Source organism: Callorhinchus milii, unplaced genomic scaffold (genome assembly GCF_018977255.1).
Source record: "Callorhinchus milii isolate IMCB2004 unplaced genomic scaffold, IMCB_Cmil_1.0 Scaffold3, whole genome shotgun sequence".
Taxonomy (NCBI): Eukaryota; Metazoa; Chordata; class Chondrichthyes; order Chimaeriformes; family Callorhinchidae; genus Callorhinchus; species Callorhinchus milii.
In genome coordinates this window covers 22,061,810-22,077,545 of record NW_024704744.1, presented here as the reverse complement: position 1 = coordinate 22,077,545, position 15,736 = coordinate 22,061,810, and the positions used below count along the sequence as shown (strand labels likewise).

Sequence of the window (15,736 nt, the reverse complement as noted above, 5' to 3'; positions counted from 1 at the left end):
TTGCAACATTTTAGCTTCAAAAGGCATCAACAACAATACAAGTTCCAATGGATCTGGAAACGAGAAGCAATATATATATATATATATGGTCCTTCAAAACAATATTTGTTTTACAATGATCGTGTAACTTAACTTAGCATTTCTGTCAAGGTTATTTTATTTGGCAAACGTTCTTGGTCGAGTTTAAAGTAAGATTACTTTTTGGAGGGGTTGGGGGGTGGGGGGGATACAAATTGGTTGCAAGCAATGTTATTGCAATCTCTCACTCTGAATTACTTAAACACAGGCTGCAGACGGTATAGTGCGCTATACAGCAAAGGATGGGACACACCATTAAACTGGTGGAATTAATGTAACGTGTTTGCATGCGTGTCGCTCGGGGCACAAGCGATGCTGAATGCTGAAAGCATGAAGCAAAGGGGATTTGTCTTCAGAAACGAGACCTATTAATCCTCGTTTTCCCTGCAATTTCAGTATTGATATGATCCGGTAAACAGTTTACAAAATAATTAAAACATTCCTCTTATTTTTCCAAACGGTGACTTTAGTGTGACAATTCTCTCTCTGTTTAACATTATTAAACCAAATAAATCCCGGCATGTGGCTGCAGTTGTTTCATTTATCTTCATGCAGTTTAAATGACAAATTGAATAACGGTTTAAAGGGGCTAATATCGTGTGCTCTCTCATTGCTGCGAGCGTTCAATTCGAGGTGACATTTGTATATTTGCATTAATTACCTTGCACTGGGGAATGATTTGTTTTGCATTTTAGCTAAATCAACACTCTCATTATGTTACCAGAACGTCGAATAGGCCCTGATTGTGGGAAAATATGTTTATCTAACTAACTTTGTGTCAACTATTAAAACAATTCCTGGTATTTAATGCTGCGTGTCTGTCGGAATAAAACATCCAGAGAGACCGAGTGAATAGAGGAATAGCACTCAGACAGTAAGAGTTGTGCCCACTTGAAGGGATATCATGTGAAACCACAATAAAGGTCTACACAGCACAAGCACTCCTGAACTCCAGCGATGTATTCTCGTAAAAACAAACGCGTCCTCCTCACACTAACATACCATTAATACTTGTTACATTTCACTGAGCAGATAGATTTTTCATCATTTCCTCTGCATAATGATGTTTTAAACAATCTCCCCTCCGCTGGGTCCTTCCCAAACGTCCGTCCCCAGAGAAGCTTCCAAAAACAAGCTCTGCTTTCATATAGGTTCTTATACTTCCTTTACCAAATGGTGCATTTTACTCCTGGTTCGATGCTGGCTGTAAAGCCATTGAGAAACGATGGGCCTGGAGGTAAAACACTAATAACTGGGGTTTGGTAAGGATTCAGTACAGGTGGACAGTGACAATCTCTTTTAACATGAATAACATCAGGTGCCCTCTATTTTCGGTATGTTCTGTTTCCAGGCTGTGTGGTTATTTTCACCATATAGGAGGTGTTGTCAAGGTCTGTACCTTTCATTTTGTCTTAAGAACCCGTCTTGTCAGGTTGCCTTAGTGTCACTTCATTTAATTTCCACTGATGTGGACGAGACAAGGAATGGGGCGGCGGGGAAACGAAAATAAGAAAGGCAGAGAGTAACGAATATAAATACACTGAGTGGAAGTAATTCAAATGCGAAGGAGAGAGAAAAAATATATATCAACGAAAACAGAATGGGTACGAGAATACGCAGACATGTGGAGAGAGGGAAGGGTCTGAAGCGGCAAATAATAATAATAATAATCCTTGCATTTGATAGAGCGACTTATCACGTCTTCTGGACGTCTCAATGAATGCAATGTCACAATGAACTGACACTATATTCATATTGTAAGTGCATCGATCCTAGTTTGGCAAAGCCACGGTTACATGCCGGATAATTGCAATGTTTTATAGATGAGATGGCACATCAAGAGGGTCGGTTTGGTGCAAGGAATCTGCAGTCCCTCTACACAGACTGCTGTGACCCGAATGAAACTCTTGTCGAGGATTAGATTGCATTAGTTGTTCTGCCATTAAGATTTCCCTCAACCCAGTCCAGCCTTTCTCATTACTTGTTCGGAAGGAAAAAACTCAAGAAAGTGTTCTTTCTCTACGGGGATCGGCTAAAGAAGTCTCTAATCCCTTGCAAACTTGTTTTGTTTGATATTCTTTGGAAACTGTGCGTGTCATACACTGTCAGAGATGTGCAATACACTGGCAGTGTTTTACATGAAGTTTATCAGCGAGGAACAAGCGTATCGTTGTGGCTCAACAAACCGCAATGCACAGCAGAAACCGCACTCTTGTTTTACGGGTATCTCTGCTAAGTTCATGTTACACATACACCGCAACTGTCATCTCAACACTATTTGGGGACGAGGTGCCGAACTGGGGTGGGGGTGGGGGTGGGGGGGGGCGGTGGTGGATGGCGGGGCTGACACGGATATAAACCATTCGTGCAACTCTCAAGGTCAACGTCCATCGCCCCATCCATCAATTTGCACATCGACCGGTCGGTTCCTTGTGCATCTATAACCGGTGCAAAACGCGCCCGAGTTATAAAGCGTTTGCCTTCAGACTTTTAAGTGTAGAAGAGTAACGTATCGTTTGGGGGGTTGCGGTTTTTCAAACAGTTGGCTGTCGGCTTTCGGGATCCTTCTGCTTAACGCGAGTGCATCTGATTCGAGTGCACGGGATCGGCGGCCGTGTCTGTGCCTCTCGGGCAGTGCCGTGAACTTTTTGCAAAGTTTTTTTTTATTGACTTGACTTTGTCAGAGAGAGAGAGAGAGAGAGAGAGAGGAGTTGGGAGTTGGTGGGGGCCGCGCAGTGCGCCTGCGCCGTGACAGATCTCTCCCAGGACTCGGTTGAAATAGGAGGTGGTTCCGAGGGTCCGGAGGAGTCAGTTTAGGATCGGCATCTCCCTCCCAACAGAGCCCAACTCCCGTGCACGGCTGCTGCTCGGGACCTCTGACTGACACGGTCCCCCCGCCCGCTCTGCTCTGCTCGGCTCTGCTCTGCTCTGCTCGGCCCCCGCAGCGCCATCTCCGAGCTCAGAGCATGCCAACGTGGGTATGCGCCTGTGCCCCACACCGCAGCACCTCCAACTACTGTGCCACCCCCCCAAGTGAGAGAGCTGCCACCCTCACACCGGCCGAGGAGTCACCCACATCAGGTAAATAGACCGCATTCTCCCCACATCCCACCGCCCCACCACCGCCCCCCACCCAACCCCCCAACCCTTGTCCGGATCTGCACTCAGAGGAACGTGCCTTGTGCCGTGTCAGGTCAGACACACGGGGCAGGTCGCTTGTATTTTATTATATATCTATTATCTATGTATTATATATGTATATATATCTCCATCTCAGATTTTTGCATCTCAGGCAGAAAGTTGACCTGTTTTCAAACGAGTCACCCTGTCGATGTCACTGAATAAGTAACGCTTTATTTTCACACACACACATATATATATGTGTATATAACAGATTAAATTAAACGATCCCTCCCCCCACCCCAATAAATAAACAGCCCAACTTTGAGGGTCGCTTCTGTGGAGGGAGCTGGTTCCAGTTTGGGGGGAAACGTTTAAAACACAAGTGGTCAGTGAGGATTTTTATAGTTTGTTGAGAACTGAACGCCCGAGTTCCCATATTGTAACTCGGGCTCTGAAAAAGGACTGTTTTGAAACCGGCTCAACTTGAACGAAGCCCCAATGAAACATGTGTACAGTGCACCCAGTGGGTTGCAACTATTTCAGCACCGCTTGGTGGGTCATGTACTTAACTTAAGGGGCACGTTTTTATTTGCACCGCATTTCCGACCAGTCACTGCGTTTTCCACTGTGCGCGCCTCATGCAATGCAATATTTTGTGCAGAATTTGGAAATGAACCACAGTTTATTTCTCTTCGGTTGCTTGATATATTTTGGGTACAGTTTGATCATATCTCCACAGGCTCTGACAGTGCCTGATGGAGCACGTGCTGGGATCCACAGGCTGGATATAAACACATACATGTTTATGAGCTTGCCTCCCCATCACACCTGACCCGATCTCTCCTGTTCGCTCAATCGCTACCAGTTGTGTTGCAAGAAGGCAAAACGCGGTTAATGTTATCGAATGAGTTGCTTCCTTCCGATCAGTGATTTGGGTCCCATTTGTTTATTTTAATCCTACTACCAGACACTGTTGTAAACTTTTTAACATATTAAAACTTCCACACTCGAGTGTGTTCAGAGGTGAGACTTTTGCCAGAGGCGTTAACACAATGTCCATTTGGGATGTTAGATCAATGTGTTTTTGTGTGTGTGTGTGGATATATTTTTAAAATGAAGCAACTATGATCAATGAAACTATAGTTTTACAAACAAGGTTGAACGCTTGCAGCATAATTAGTTTTTTTTTAAATTCCCAAACAACCGCTTATTGTCCACATCGACAAACACAACTAAAATCTTTACGATTTCCAGACGAGCTGTTAATTTATGTACAAAACGTAAAAAAAGATTGCCCACTGGGGGGAAATCGAGTAAACATTTGTAAATTAAGAGAGGGGAAAATACCGTGGCCAATTTGTAACCAGTTTCATGTTCTTCGAGTATTTTAACGAGTCGATCCAACGTTAAATAACTAATAACACAAGAATATTTTTATGTGTATGAGAAACGTAAAAAAAGACAAAATAACTTGGTTCAACAACCAGAAGCGTTTTAACTGATGAGATCAAATATTGTTTCAAATCACATTATCCCGGGATCACGGATGTGATTTCAAAGGACATTTGGTTGCAGGGGTTACCCTTGGTTCAGCCCAGTGCCGGCGGTCCCTGAGAGGCTGAACCCGCTGCTGCTTTCTAAGGACTGAACCAGACAGAAAGCAAAATGAAGCGGTTCAGGAGCAGTTGTGCCCTCTCAGCAGTTACACTAACTTCTCTTTATCAGTTGTTCGCAGTAACCCGTGACGTATATCTAAATATACAAGGGACGCGACTGTTTCTATTAAAAAGAAACGTCCTGCGCCAACGATTTGGATGCAAACCAGCTGACTGCTGAAATCAGTTATCCAGTTTTCTTCCTCTCTCTGTACACAGAATGCATAATCCCCCCAAACCTTGCCAAGCACATTTCTCCTCCCACCGTTCAGTCAGTATGAAAGCATTGCCGTCCGCATATTGCGTGCTTGTTTGTCAATATTAATCAATATTGTCAGCTTTTTTTTTAATATTAAAAAAAAGGGGGTCTCGGAGCGCTTGGGGTTTTCCTAACACGGTTTCCTCGATGTGAATCGGCGTTAATGTGTTGAATAATGAAGCGCTTGAAGATTTCGGATGCAGATCTAAAAGCAAATGCTGATTGATATCTCGCAGCGAGTCCAGCCTTTGATACTTCTCCAGCTCAATTGACACAATAACGTGCCTTTATTGAGCTGACACAGCCAGGGCAACATTGCATCAGACTGATAAATGAGTACAGAACTGCTGTATATCTAAAGTGGGGAAGAAAAGGGCAGAGTGAAGGGGCGAGAGATTCTGGGCAGACGCACCTTTTCAAGTTTATGATGTTATTTTGTAGAGTAAATTTATCTTGTCAGAATGAAGTATGCTTCGACGCTATGTCAGCACACAAGTGGTCTGCTCTCGATTACTCAGCAACTAACTTTGTTATTTTTTTAAAATAACTGGTATTTTATTGCGATCGAAGGGAGATAAGGTACCACACTCCGCTTTAAGATGGAGATAACGATCTGTTTACATTTACGAGGATTCGCGTTAGTCGCTGTGGGGGAAACCCTACAACCACACAAACGCATTCAGTGTCGAACGAGACTTTGAATCGAAGTGTTGTAATATCAATCAATGTTTCACCATAGACCGGGGTTAACCGCTTCACTTTTTTTTTCTCGTGTTGGAACTGTTAAGTCGCTTTTTATTTGCAATTGTGTCCAGTGGGGCCTGAGCAACATGTGATTTATTGGGAAAGGAAAGAGAAATGCTTCGTGGTCTGAAGTTACTAGTCACACGGGGAGGAAAATAGCGCTTCTTGTAACGTGTCCGTGTTTTCCTTAACTCGCCCACTTAATACATGGGTTGCAGCTTTATTCGTTAACTCTTTGAGTGTTGAATTGCCCGCCCTTCACAACAGTCAACGACTCCAATTCAGAGTGATACTCAGACACTTACCTGAGGTGCGTTACTGACTATAGCAATAGCAAATTGGGAGGAATTTAAACACAGTGACATATTTACATTCGCGATATTCTCCGAAGAAGGAAAACGAGTTTGTGTTTTTATCTGTATAATAAAATAGCTTCGAATAATACGATCAGAAGAACTTTTTTTATAGGAATATAAAAAGACTTAACAGTTTGCTCTGTGCAAATTGGCCTGTCGTATTCACCAACAAATACAGTCGCTACTCTGTACACGAAAATCTGGGAGGCGTTTTGAGATGGCCACTTGACCTGCAAGGCACTATATCGAAATAGATTATTAAAGGTAATATCAAAGAATATTATCCGTTTGCTTCACCTGATGAAAAGACGTGCAGGATCCCCAAAACGTGTACTCTGTTTTAATCCTCTTAATGGTGGACACAATCATTATCGAATTCTTGTCCCCCATATAATATTTAAAGTAAGAATTATAGTGAAGGTAATGCTTAAAATAATGTAGTTAATGTTTAAATATAGCTCTCTAAAGCACTGCGTTCTCGGCTAGGTCAGTTGTAGAGTTGTATCTGTGTTTTCTCTAAATATATATAGAAAAAATGCACTTAAACTAAATATTACCAACAACTAAAATTAATTGCTAATTTTCTATTTTTAATGCAGACAAATCGGTGTGCGCGCATTTTGCATAGTCGTTTGGTGGATCGTATAACAAATGTAGCATTTTAGCACTTAAATTGATTGTTGCAGTTACGAATACACCTGCTGTTACGAATGAGTTTACATTCGCTCTTAAAATGCATCACATTGATCGCATCCCCATTGCTTAATGTCAGCAATTTTCTTTTGGGGGATAGCAGAATTAAAGTGAAAATGTAACATATCTATTGGTGAGATTTAAACTGGTGGGTGCGATAGCTTGGTTTAAAAATCAAATATGAAATGTGCACTGAATAAGCATTGAATCCTGCAATCCTAGCAATAATAATTAAAGCAATGATTCAGGTTTGTTATTCTTAAATGAAACGATTCCTAGCTTTACGATCTGATATAAATAAATACCAGTACGTTTGGTATATATGTATATATATATGGATATATTTATGGATATATATATATATGTTATATATGCGTTTGTTATATATACAGTATATAATATATAACAAACACATATGATACTATTCGTCGAGTTGGCAGATCTTGTATAAAATGCTTCCTGGTTTCATTTTCCCCCCTTCTAAACGTGTTACATTATTTCCTTTCTATGTGTCCCCAATACCCAGTCTTCGTTTATATTGAGTCTTTGTTGGCCTCGACTCCCACAACAATGTGCATTGATATAGCGCCCTTCCAGCGGGCAACGCCTCGGGGCGTTTAAACCCAACAGTACATGTAAAAATACGACAACGACGATTCCTCGTGGAGTTTTTTTTTAACATTTATTATACTTTAAGGCAAATTAGCTTTTCACAATGTTTTGAATCAGTAGGGAATTACAAGGCGGTATGCTATGCATTGCCCCCCAGAGACCACATGTTAGTGCGTAATGTTCTCTGCTGCTTATCTCGCTCTTGCTACAGATGTCAGTCTAAGTCTATTCGAAAGAAAAACACAGTCAAACGGATTACGACTGTTCCTGCGTGCGATTCTTAAAATTATAAAAATGTGCGTAACTGCTGTTTTTAATCTTCAAAAGACACCCAGACAGAATCGTGTTCACCCGGGAGTTTAAATGGATCAGTCGTTTGCGGTTGGTCTGTGCGTGTATTTTAGCACCTTAACAAATACATTATCTCACCTTACAATTTCCAAATAGATAGATAGGTGCGCTTAGAGCTGCTTCATATTTCACCAACAATAAATTTGAGCAAAGATCACGATCAAAGCGTTTGCCTCTAATTGGACATCTCTTAACATGGATGAGATGATAAGTAATTTCGAAAAAAAAACCTCGGGTACCTACCAAGGAATCTCGTCTTATTTTTCTCAATAAATATAACAGCTGAAAAGTAGCTACAACGCGGAGTGTTCCTAAAATTGACTTAAATTGCTTCAAATTCTACATGCCTGTGCCAGAAATATATTGAAATTATTTCATTTAACTGCTATAAATCCTCAAGGGCATTGTTTACAACCTCCAGTGTCCGGGTATATATTCGATGTCTTTTATCAAACCAGCAAATAAAAGACAAGTGCGAGACCAGTGAAATATAATTATTGTGTCGCTCTCGATAGCGTTAACACTTACGTAACGGTCGGAGATATCCCAGTGCGGTTTCCAAACGCTGCTTTGAATGGTTTAGTGAGTACCGTCTTATACTAAAAAAAATCTCTATAGTCTCATTGCTGCAACGTAAGCATACTTTCAGCCTACGTCGAGTCGGTTGTGAGACAGAAGTACAGGTTAACATAATACAAATTAATCATCAGCTAATATAATTGTAGATACATAACCCAAGCGCTGGCACTCCTTTCATCGCATATCCACTGACAAATTATTCGTGACTAGCTGCATTGAGCATTATCTGTCATGACTGCTGGGAGTTAAAGGAGATTTCTGGTGTGACTTTTCTTACCAACGCTAATGGAAAGTCTCACCAATTAGCAAAGCCAATCTTAGTGAAATGTCACTGTATTTTATTCCGGGTCATCGCAGAGGAATTCCGCATGATGTCAGTTCGCTTGATTTGCCAATTCATTTCGAATGATTTATACAGATTACTCTTATGGGGCACTTGTGTATTATTTTCTCTTTCACATATAAGGTCGATTGTTGCAATTGGTCGAGAGTGAAATTCCAAGTTACTTTTATAGTTATTTATGCAATTATCCTGCATTGCGTGTCCCTTTTTTTTAGTATTAGCTTTTTCCCCCCCCTTCTAAATAAATAAGCGTTTGGATTTTTCTGATGATCCGCTGAGCAAGACTCAAATTACTTCCGCGTCGTGATCAGGAACCAACAAATCCCTCGGGATTCCAGCACCAGAAATGCTAATTAGTTGTATCTCACCTTATTTATTCCAAATACTGCTGGTTTTTGCATCGATCTCTCTCTCTCTCTTTCTCTCATCTCCAGCATTAAATCTGGTAAAACTATCTTGGAAGAAGAAAGGCGGAACATTTGCAGTAGAATTAAGTGGTTCATTAAATGAACCTCCACTGGCCACTAAATTACTATGGATTGAAAATTAAAATGTACTTGTGAAAGGGATCGTTTTATAACATGTTCATTTTAATACCGTTTAATATAAGCAATAGGATTTCAAAATGACAAAATGTTTCTAAAGTAGCTTCAACTGAGAAATGACTTTCAAACGCTTTCTTACGAAGCTGCCTTTCCTCTGTCCTTATCTGTGATGTGTAAATGCGGTTAAAGGGTTACCACAAGCAAACGCCTGACTCGTTTATTTTATTTTATTTGTTTATGCCCAATTGTTCCACCAGTTCGACCAGTCGATAGATAGAAAGATCCATAGATAGATGCGATCAATAAAATATTTGAAGGTGTGAAACTATTCCCGGTGAAACGCGCTCTTCCATTTACAAAGCGCTAACGCCTGAAAAAAAAATGCTTTTAATTTTGCAATAGATCAAGCCGGGATATAATCTTGCATACACGGAACGGTGCAATGAAATGTGCATTACAGCACAAGGCGATAATTGCCAAGTGGTTAATATTTGGCCTTTTAAAGCGAGAAAGGAGAATAAAAATAAACTTTTGTCTCCTGGGGGTTACACACACATTCAACTTGTCACGACATTTTATTGATGGCTCCTGTGAGGCTGGATGTTGAAAATATTTTGTTTAAATGTTACATCAGTTTTAAGACGTGAAGTCGGGCAAAGACTTGCTGTTTGATTTCCATAGCTACCAAGGAAAGGGAAAATAAGGGCAGTCGAGTTTGAAAATTGCCTTTCATTGGTTTGGATGATTATTGCATTAGGAACACAAGTCGCCGACTGATCACAACCCAAATGCACAGTCGCATGTGGAGAGCGGGGGGTGGGGGGGCATTTTATTTCAATACCAATATGCTTTATACACCATCTGCGCTTCATATGTCTTTAGGAGTTGGGGAATAATTTGGGACTGCATCCTCGCCTGGAAGATGTGGATGTAGAAGTACTGAACGTTATAGTGTTTCAGGACCCATAAATATTTCTCGTAATTTTCACAGGGGTTAGCCTTGCACGCCTTTACAGACAGACCGCAACACACGCACACTTTGGCACTAAAGATTTCAGAATTGCTCTTGGCCTCAAGCTTCAAGTGAGGTCAATCTGACACAGAATGAACTGCATCTCGGTCTGCAGCTAACTGCAAAGTGACTGCTCAACGTCGATGCCACAAGATGAGCACATTCCTATTTATGTCCCTCACACTCACAGTTCAGACACGTGAAATATCCTCACGTGTGACTGGTCTTTTTTTATTAAAGACACGCTACTTTTTTAAAAGTTTTCCAAAAAAAAATCTGTTAACTTGTGCCGAGTTAAGACGTTTCGACCAACGGCCAATTTGTCAGTCTGCGATGATAAATGTGTATTTATTTGTTCCTTTGCTAACTGCAACCCCCCGCTTTTGGGGATGTGTCTGGCGAGGGGCGTGTCTGGGTCTTGGTTTATTGGGAAGTGAATTGCGGGATTTGCTCTGAGTGGAGTTTATTCATTCCCTGCTTGTCTTGGGTTATTTTACAGACGTCTTTTTCGAGCTGTCCAGGTCTCCATCGAGCCCAGGATCACTCGTGAGCACGATGGGCAGTAAGACTATCCCAGCTCCAGTGCCTATCCACCCATCCGTACAGCTGGCCAACTACTCATTTCTCCAAGCTTCCAACGGCATCCCGACTCCTGCAGACCATCTCCCCAACCTGTATGGCTTCAGTACCCTGCACACTGTGCATCTGCACCAGTGGACTCTAGGATACCCGCCGATGCCTCTCGCCCGCTCTTCCTTCTCCAAGGTGCCAACCGTGTCGGCTGTGGTGGACACCAGGTTTCAGCTGCCCACCATCCCGATCTTCCCCCACGTCTTCCAGCCCAAGCAAGACTCGGGGAATATTCCCACCAAGACCAGACCTCGGTTTGACTTCGCTAACCTGGCCATCGCTGCTACCCAGGAGGAGCACCCAAAGCTGACCCAGACAGATGGACACTGCTCTCCCTCGGCTCTCGGCTCCCTGCTGGATGTCAGTAAGCTGTCCCCGGAGAGGAAGCCCACCAGGGGCCGCCTGCCGTCCAAAACCAAAAAAGAGTTCGTTTGCAAGTTCTGCGGGAGACACTTTACCAAATCTTACAACCTCTTGATACACGAAAGGACCCACACGGATGAACGGCCCTACACGTGTGACATCTGTCACAAGGCTTTCAGGAGACAGGATCATCTGCGTGATCACAGGTGAGGCTGTGTGTTCATTCACATGTAACCACTCACTGCGCTGCCACTAAACTCCGGCCATTAAATAGTGATATGTCGGGCAGGAGACGCCGATTAGTCAACCGAGGAATTTAAAGCCTGATAAGATAACTAACTGCTGCTTGGTAATAGCTACTTAGTTGGTTCTGAAACCGTTGCAACGACGAGATCCACTTGCTGTTTCAACCTGTTTCAATCGTTGCATTTCCATGTCGCCCCCTGTGTTATTTCCTTTTGAATTCTTGCTGTTAATGGGGTGGAAATCGTTATCGACTGTGACTATTTAGAGGCCAAAACGTTGGCTTTAACCGATCGTTTTGTGTGTGTGTGTGTGTGGGGGGTGGGTGGGTGTGTGTGTGGTTGTCACTCGGCGGGTGTGTTTCTAAGATGACTATTGATCTGTGTTCCTTTTTTTTAATTTCCAATTTGACTCAGGTACATTCATTCCAAAGAAAAGCCCTTCAAATGTCAAGAATGCGGCAAGGGATTTTGCCAATCCAGAACATTAGCTGTTCACAAAACACTGCACATGCAGGTAAAAGAGCTCAAAACGTCTAAAGTAAAGTGCTGAGGAATAGAGACCGCAAACAGGACTCAGACGCAACATTGATGAATATATGTGGACCCCCATCCTGACCAAAAAAAAAAAAAAAAAAATACACAGCACGAGCTATTATAAAACGGCTGCTGGTTTTATTTTTTTTTTAAAAATTGCAATACGAAAAAAAATATCTGTTGGATCCTACTATGGGAAGAGCCGTGCGGTTTGGCTTAATGTGAGCAGCTCCTGGTTGCAGTTTAAGGTGGACGCATTTAACTGTCGCCCCACGTCTTGTCCTCTCATCCCAACGTGAACTTTGGGAGTTGGAAGGTGACGCTTTGTCTTCTGTGTTGTTTGACAGGAATCTCCTCACAAATGCCCGACGTGTGGCAGAATGTTTAATCAGAGGAGCAACCTGAAAACCCACCTTCTTACCCACACTGACATCAAACCATACAACTGCCGTCAGTGTGGTAAGGTTTTCCGGAGAAACTGTGATCTGAGGCGACACAGCCTCACCCACAACCCAGGAGACGACCCCCAGCTTAAAAGGCTGCAATATATGGATAACGACGGTGTTTGAGTTCACCTTTTGCCCGGGCTCTCCCTCACCTTAGGGTTTAGGAATGAATCACCGAGCCTGCCCTGGAAACCTACAGAGGAGGAATGTTGCAGACTTGTGGTTATGAATGTATAAGGAAAGTCTTGACTCTGGGGATCCAGGTTGTGGTTTGACCTTTCTGTCGGCAATTGCAAGGGAATTTGCACCCTGTTGCTTTAGGATTCACAGCTGAGCCCCAAACATACGGCTGCTTCCAGTGAAAAATCTCCCACTGCAGAGGAAAGCGACAGCAGAGTGTAACTGGACTCCAGGTTTCTGCCGTGTGACCAGGGAAGCCAGTGCTGAGACTTGTGTGGATTGGAGCATGGTACCAAAGTACACTGGTCACTTCACAAGGAAAACAAAAGAATAACGCCATTGCAGTTAACAACACGGACATATTAGTTACATTCCATCTTATGCGTTTTACAATTTTTCTGTAAATGTTTTTGGCACTTTATGCTGTTTTTTTTCTACTATTTTCATTTACCACTGGATTTCTAATCTTTTATCAAATAAATTGCCATTTCTTAGAGGCAGCATGCAGTGTACTGACTGCTCCTTTTCTTGAACATATAAAACGTTTAAAATTAAGAGGATGGCTTGCTTCGTTCTGCTTCATTGGCAGGTGATTTGACAAATATCAGAAATTATATAGCAGTCCCCAATAACTTGTCTTTAGAAATAGATTGAATATCACAAAACCCTCCTAGGTCAGTAGAAGATTTCTGCTAACCAGCTGTCTTCCATCTCAGTTACAATCGTATAAAAGTGTAAAGCAATGTATTTAATACATTTGAAAATCCCTTTCAACCTTACATACGTTACCTATATATCAGTGTTTGAGCCAGGAAGGTTTACTCAAGAGATATTCTTTGGAGAAGAGATTTATTCAAAACGTTTAAAGCAATAAACAGAAAAATCGGGAGATTTATTACAATTTCACTTTATATTTTAAAGGCTTCTTTTTATCTACCCTGAAATTTAGGTCAGGGCTCTCATACAGTTCTAAAAGTTTGACTGTGACCAGATGTTTTTTTGGGGGGTGATTGTAACCATTAGTGTAAAAGGCTGTGGACTCAGACCCGCTAACAGACTGTTTAAAGCATGTGGCTGGAAAAGACTTTGATGTGTGTGTTGTCTTCTGTTATCTGTACTCTTACTTCACACATTCACTTTCAGCATGAAGGCAGACTGCCTTATGTTTCCAAACCATCAACACTGATTTGTTTGGGGGGAAAAATGCAAATTAAAAGCTTATTTGGGTATTTATCTGGGTGTAAGATTTGGGACTTTAACAAATAGGTATTTATGGAGACCAGGTATTCTCAGAAGGAAGAGGTGTGACTCAGAGGGAACTACTCTATACTCAACTGACAAGGAAAATAATAAAGTAATCCCTTTTTGGATTTGATACAGTGAATTTCACATTGTGAGGATATCTCAAATTGCTTTGTAGAGTTTATTGTAAAGTGTAGGTAAAACTGCTGAAAAATGGATAGTTTTAAACTACATTGTGCAAATTGGTGAATACGGTTTTTGAATCAAACCTCTAGAATTCAATAGCATGGAAGTTAAAAGTTAAACAATAAGAATAGTAATAATAATAATAATAATAATCCTTGCATTTGATATAGCGCTTTTCACGTCGGGAGGACGTCCCAAAGTGCTTCACAGAACACACTGTAAAGTGAATTGACTGTATAATTGTGGGCGAACGCGGCAGCCAATTGCGCACAGCAATGTCCCACAAACAGTCGTAGATCGAAAATGACCAATTTATTATTGTTTTTGGTTTTGGAGGGATTATTAATAGTAATCCTTACAATTGGAATGCCTTTACGTCGGGAGAGCATCTCAAAGTGGCTTCACAGAATATACTGTAAAGTGTTTCTTGCGGGCAAATGTGGCAGCCAAACAAGCAGCCATGAAGTGAATGAGCAATTTTATTTGGGGGATTGTTGCCAGGACACTGGGTGACACACCCTTCACTTGTTTCACTTAGAATTGAATGAGAAAGGTCTGAAGTGCGGTCAGGTGCCCCTTTATGGACTTTTTGGGGCAGGCATGAAATATTCGACAAATTGGGTAGTCTTGAGGCATTATTATAAGTGGCTTATGCAACTTATAGATTATTGCAATCTGGTTATGAGTACAACTGTTATTAATGAGTGGATATAAATGGAGAGTTTGATCGTATAAGCGATGCTAAATACTACACTGGAGTCGGACTCCGGAAGAAGTCACCAATCCAACACTGAAAACTGCTTGTGTTACCCATCAATTCTTCCACAGTAGAGCAACCCTTCTATTTAAAATTCTCTCTGAACTTTTAAATGCAAATGTGACTACTGCCTTATAATCATTCCTGGGTATCTATTTTTATCCACTACCCTGTCTTATAGAGAAATGTTGCACTCTTTAAAAAGACAGTCACTAAATCAGAAGTTGCCCAATTCTTTCTGTATGACAGCTACAAGCTGGGAGAAAAAACACAGGAAAAACGATTTCAGTTCCAGTAATCAGCTAAACCTGTAATTGCTGCATTCTTGATGGAAGAAATGATGCACAATCGCAGAAGGAAGGTGTTTTCTATTTTTCCAGAGCCTAACCTGAGATTGACCATATATTTTGCAGAAAGCATTGTGACCTGAAAATATTTCCTGAAGCTGAAATTAAATGAAGACTTATATTAAAAAAAAGTGTGGGCTAGAAAATTATTAAGGGTGTAAAGAGTTGTACGCTTTAATTTCCTATCAACACACAGTGCTTTTTCTTTTTAAGATGCTGATTGATTAGTTGTGGTTTTCAGCACCACAACATTTTTTTCTTAAAACGGTATTGTTTTATTATGCTACTATTACAACAAAGAAGCTTGGGTGCATTCCTATTCTTCGCTGCTGCCAGGAATCATAGTCTTTTGGTTTAACAGAAGGTTGCTAAACAGAGTTTTTGTTTGAAAATTGTCAGTGGATTATCAGACAGTGGAAACTCACCATTAAGGACAATACATAGACAATTTGCTCT

General features: G+C 41.5%; 1 protein-coding gene across 1 annotated transcript; it reads left to right on the top strand.

The window, feature by feature from the left end:
- Positions 1 to 3,037: 3,037 nt before the first annotated feature.
- On the top strand, positions 3,038 to 13,632 carry LOC103183129 (odd-skipped related transcription factor 1). The gene is made up of 4 exons (XM_007900406.2): positions 3,038 to 3,159; positions 10,850 to 11,549; positions 12,003 to 12,102; positions 12,470 to 13,632. The coding sequence occupies exons 1-4, from the start codon at positions 3,045 to 3,047 to the stop codon at positions 12,689 to 12,691; spliced, it is 1,137 nt and encodes a 378-aa protein (XP_007898597.1). The 5' UTR covers positions 3,038 to 3,044; the 3' UTR covers positions 12,692 to 13,632.
- The last annotated feature ends 2,104 nt before the right edge of the window (positions 13,633 to 15,736 follow it).

What these genes read in the sequence shown, in the direction of transcription:
- LOC103183129 (XM_007900406.2), top strand. Translation starts at nt 3,045, where the DNA reads ATGCCAACGTGGGTATGCGCCTGTGCCCCACACCGCAGCACCTCCAAC. An exon ending in GATCATCTGCGTGATCACAG is followed by an intron (nt 11,550 to 12,002) that starts GTGAGGCTGTGT and finishes AATTTGACTCAG; the next exon opens with GTACATTCATTCCAAAGAAA. An exon ending in ACAAAACACTGCACATGCAG is followed by an intron (nt 12,103 to 12,469) that starts GTAAAAGAGCTC and finishes GTTGTTTGACAG; the next exon opens with GAATCTCCTCACAAATGCCC.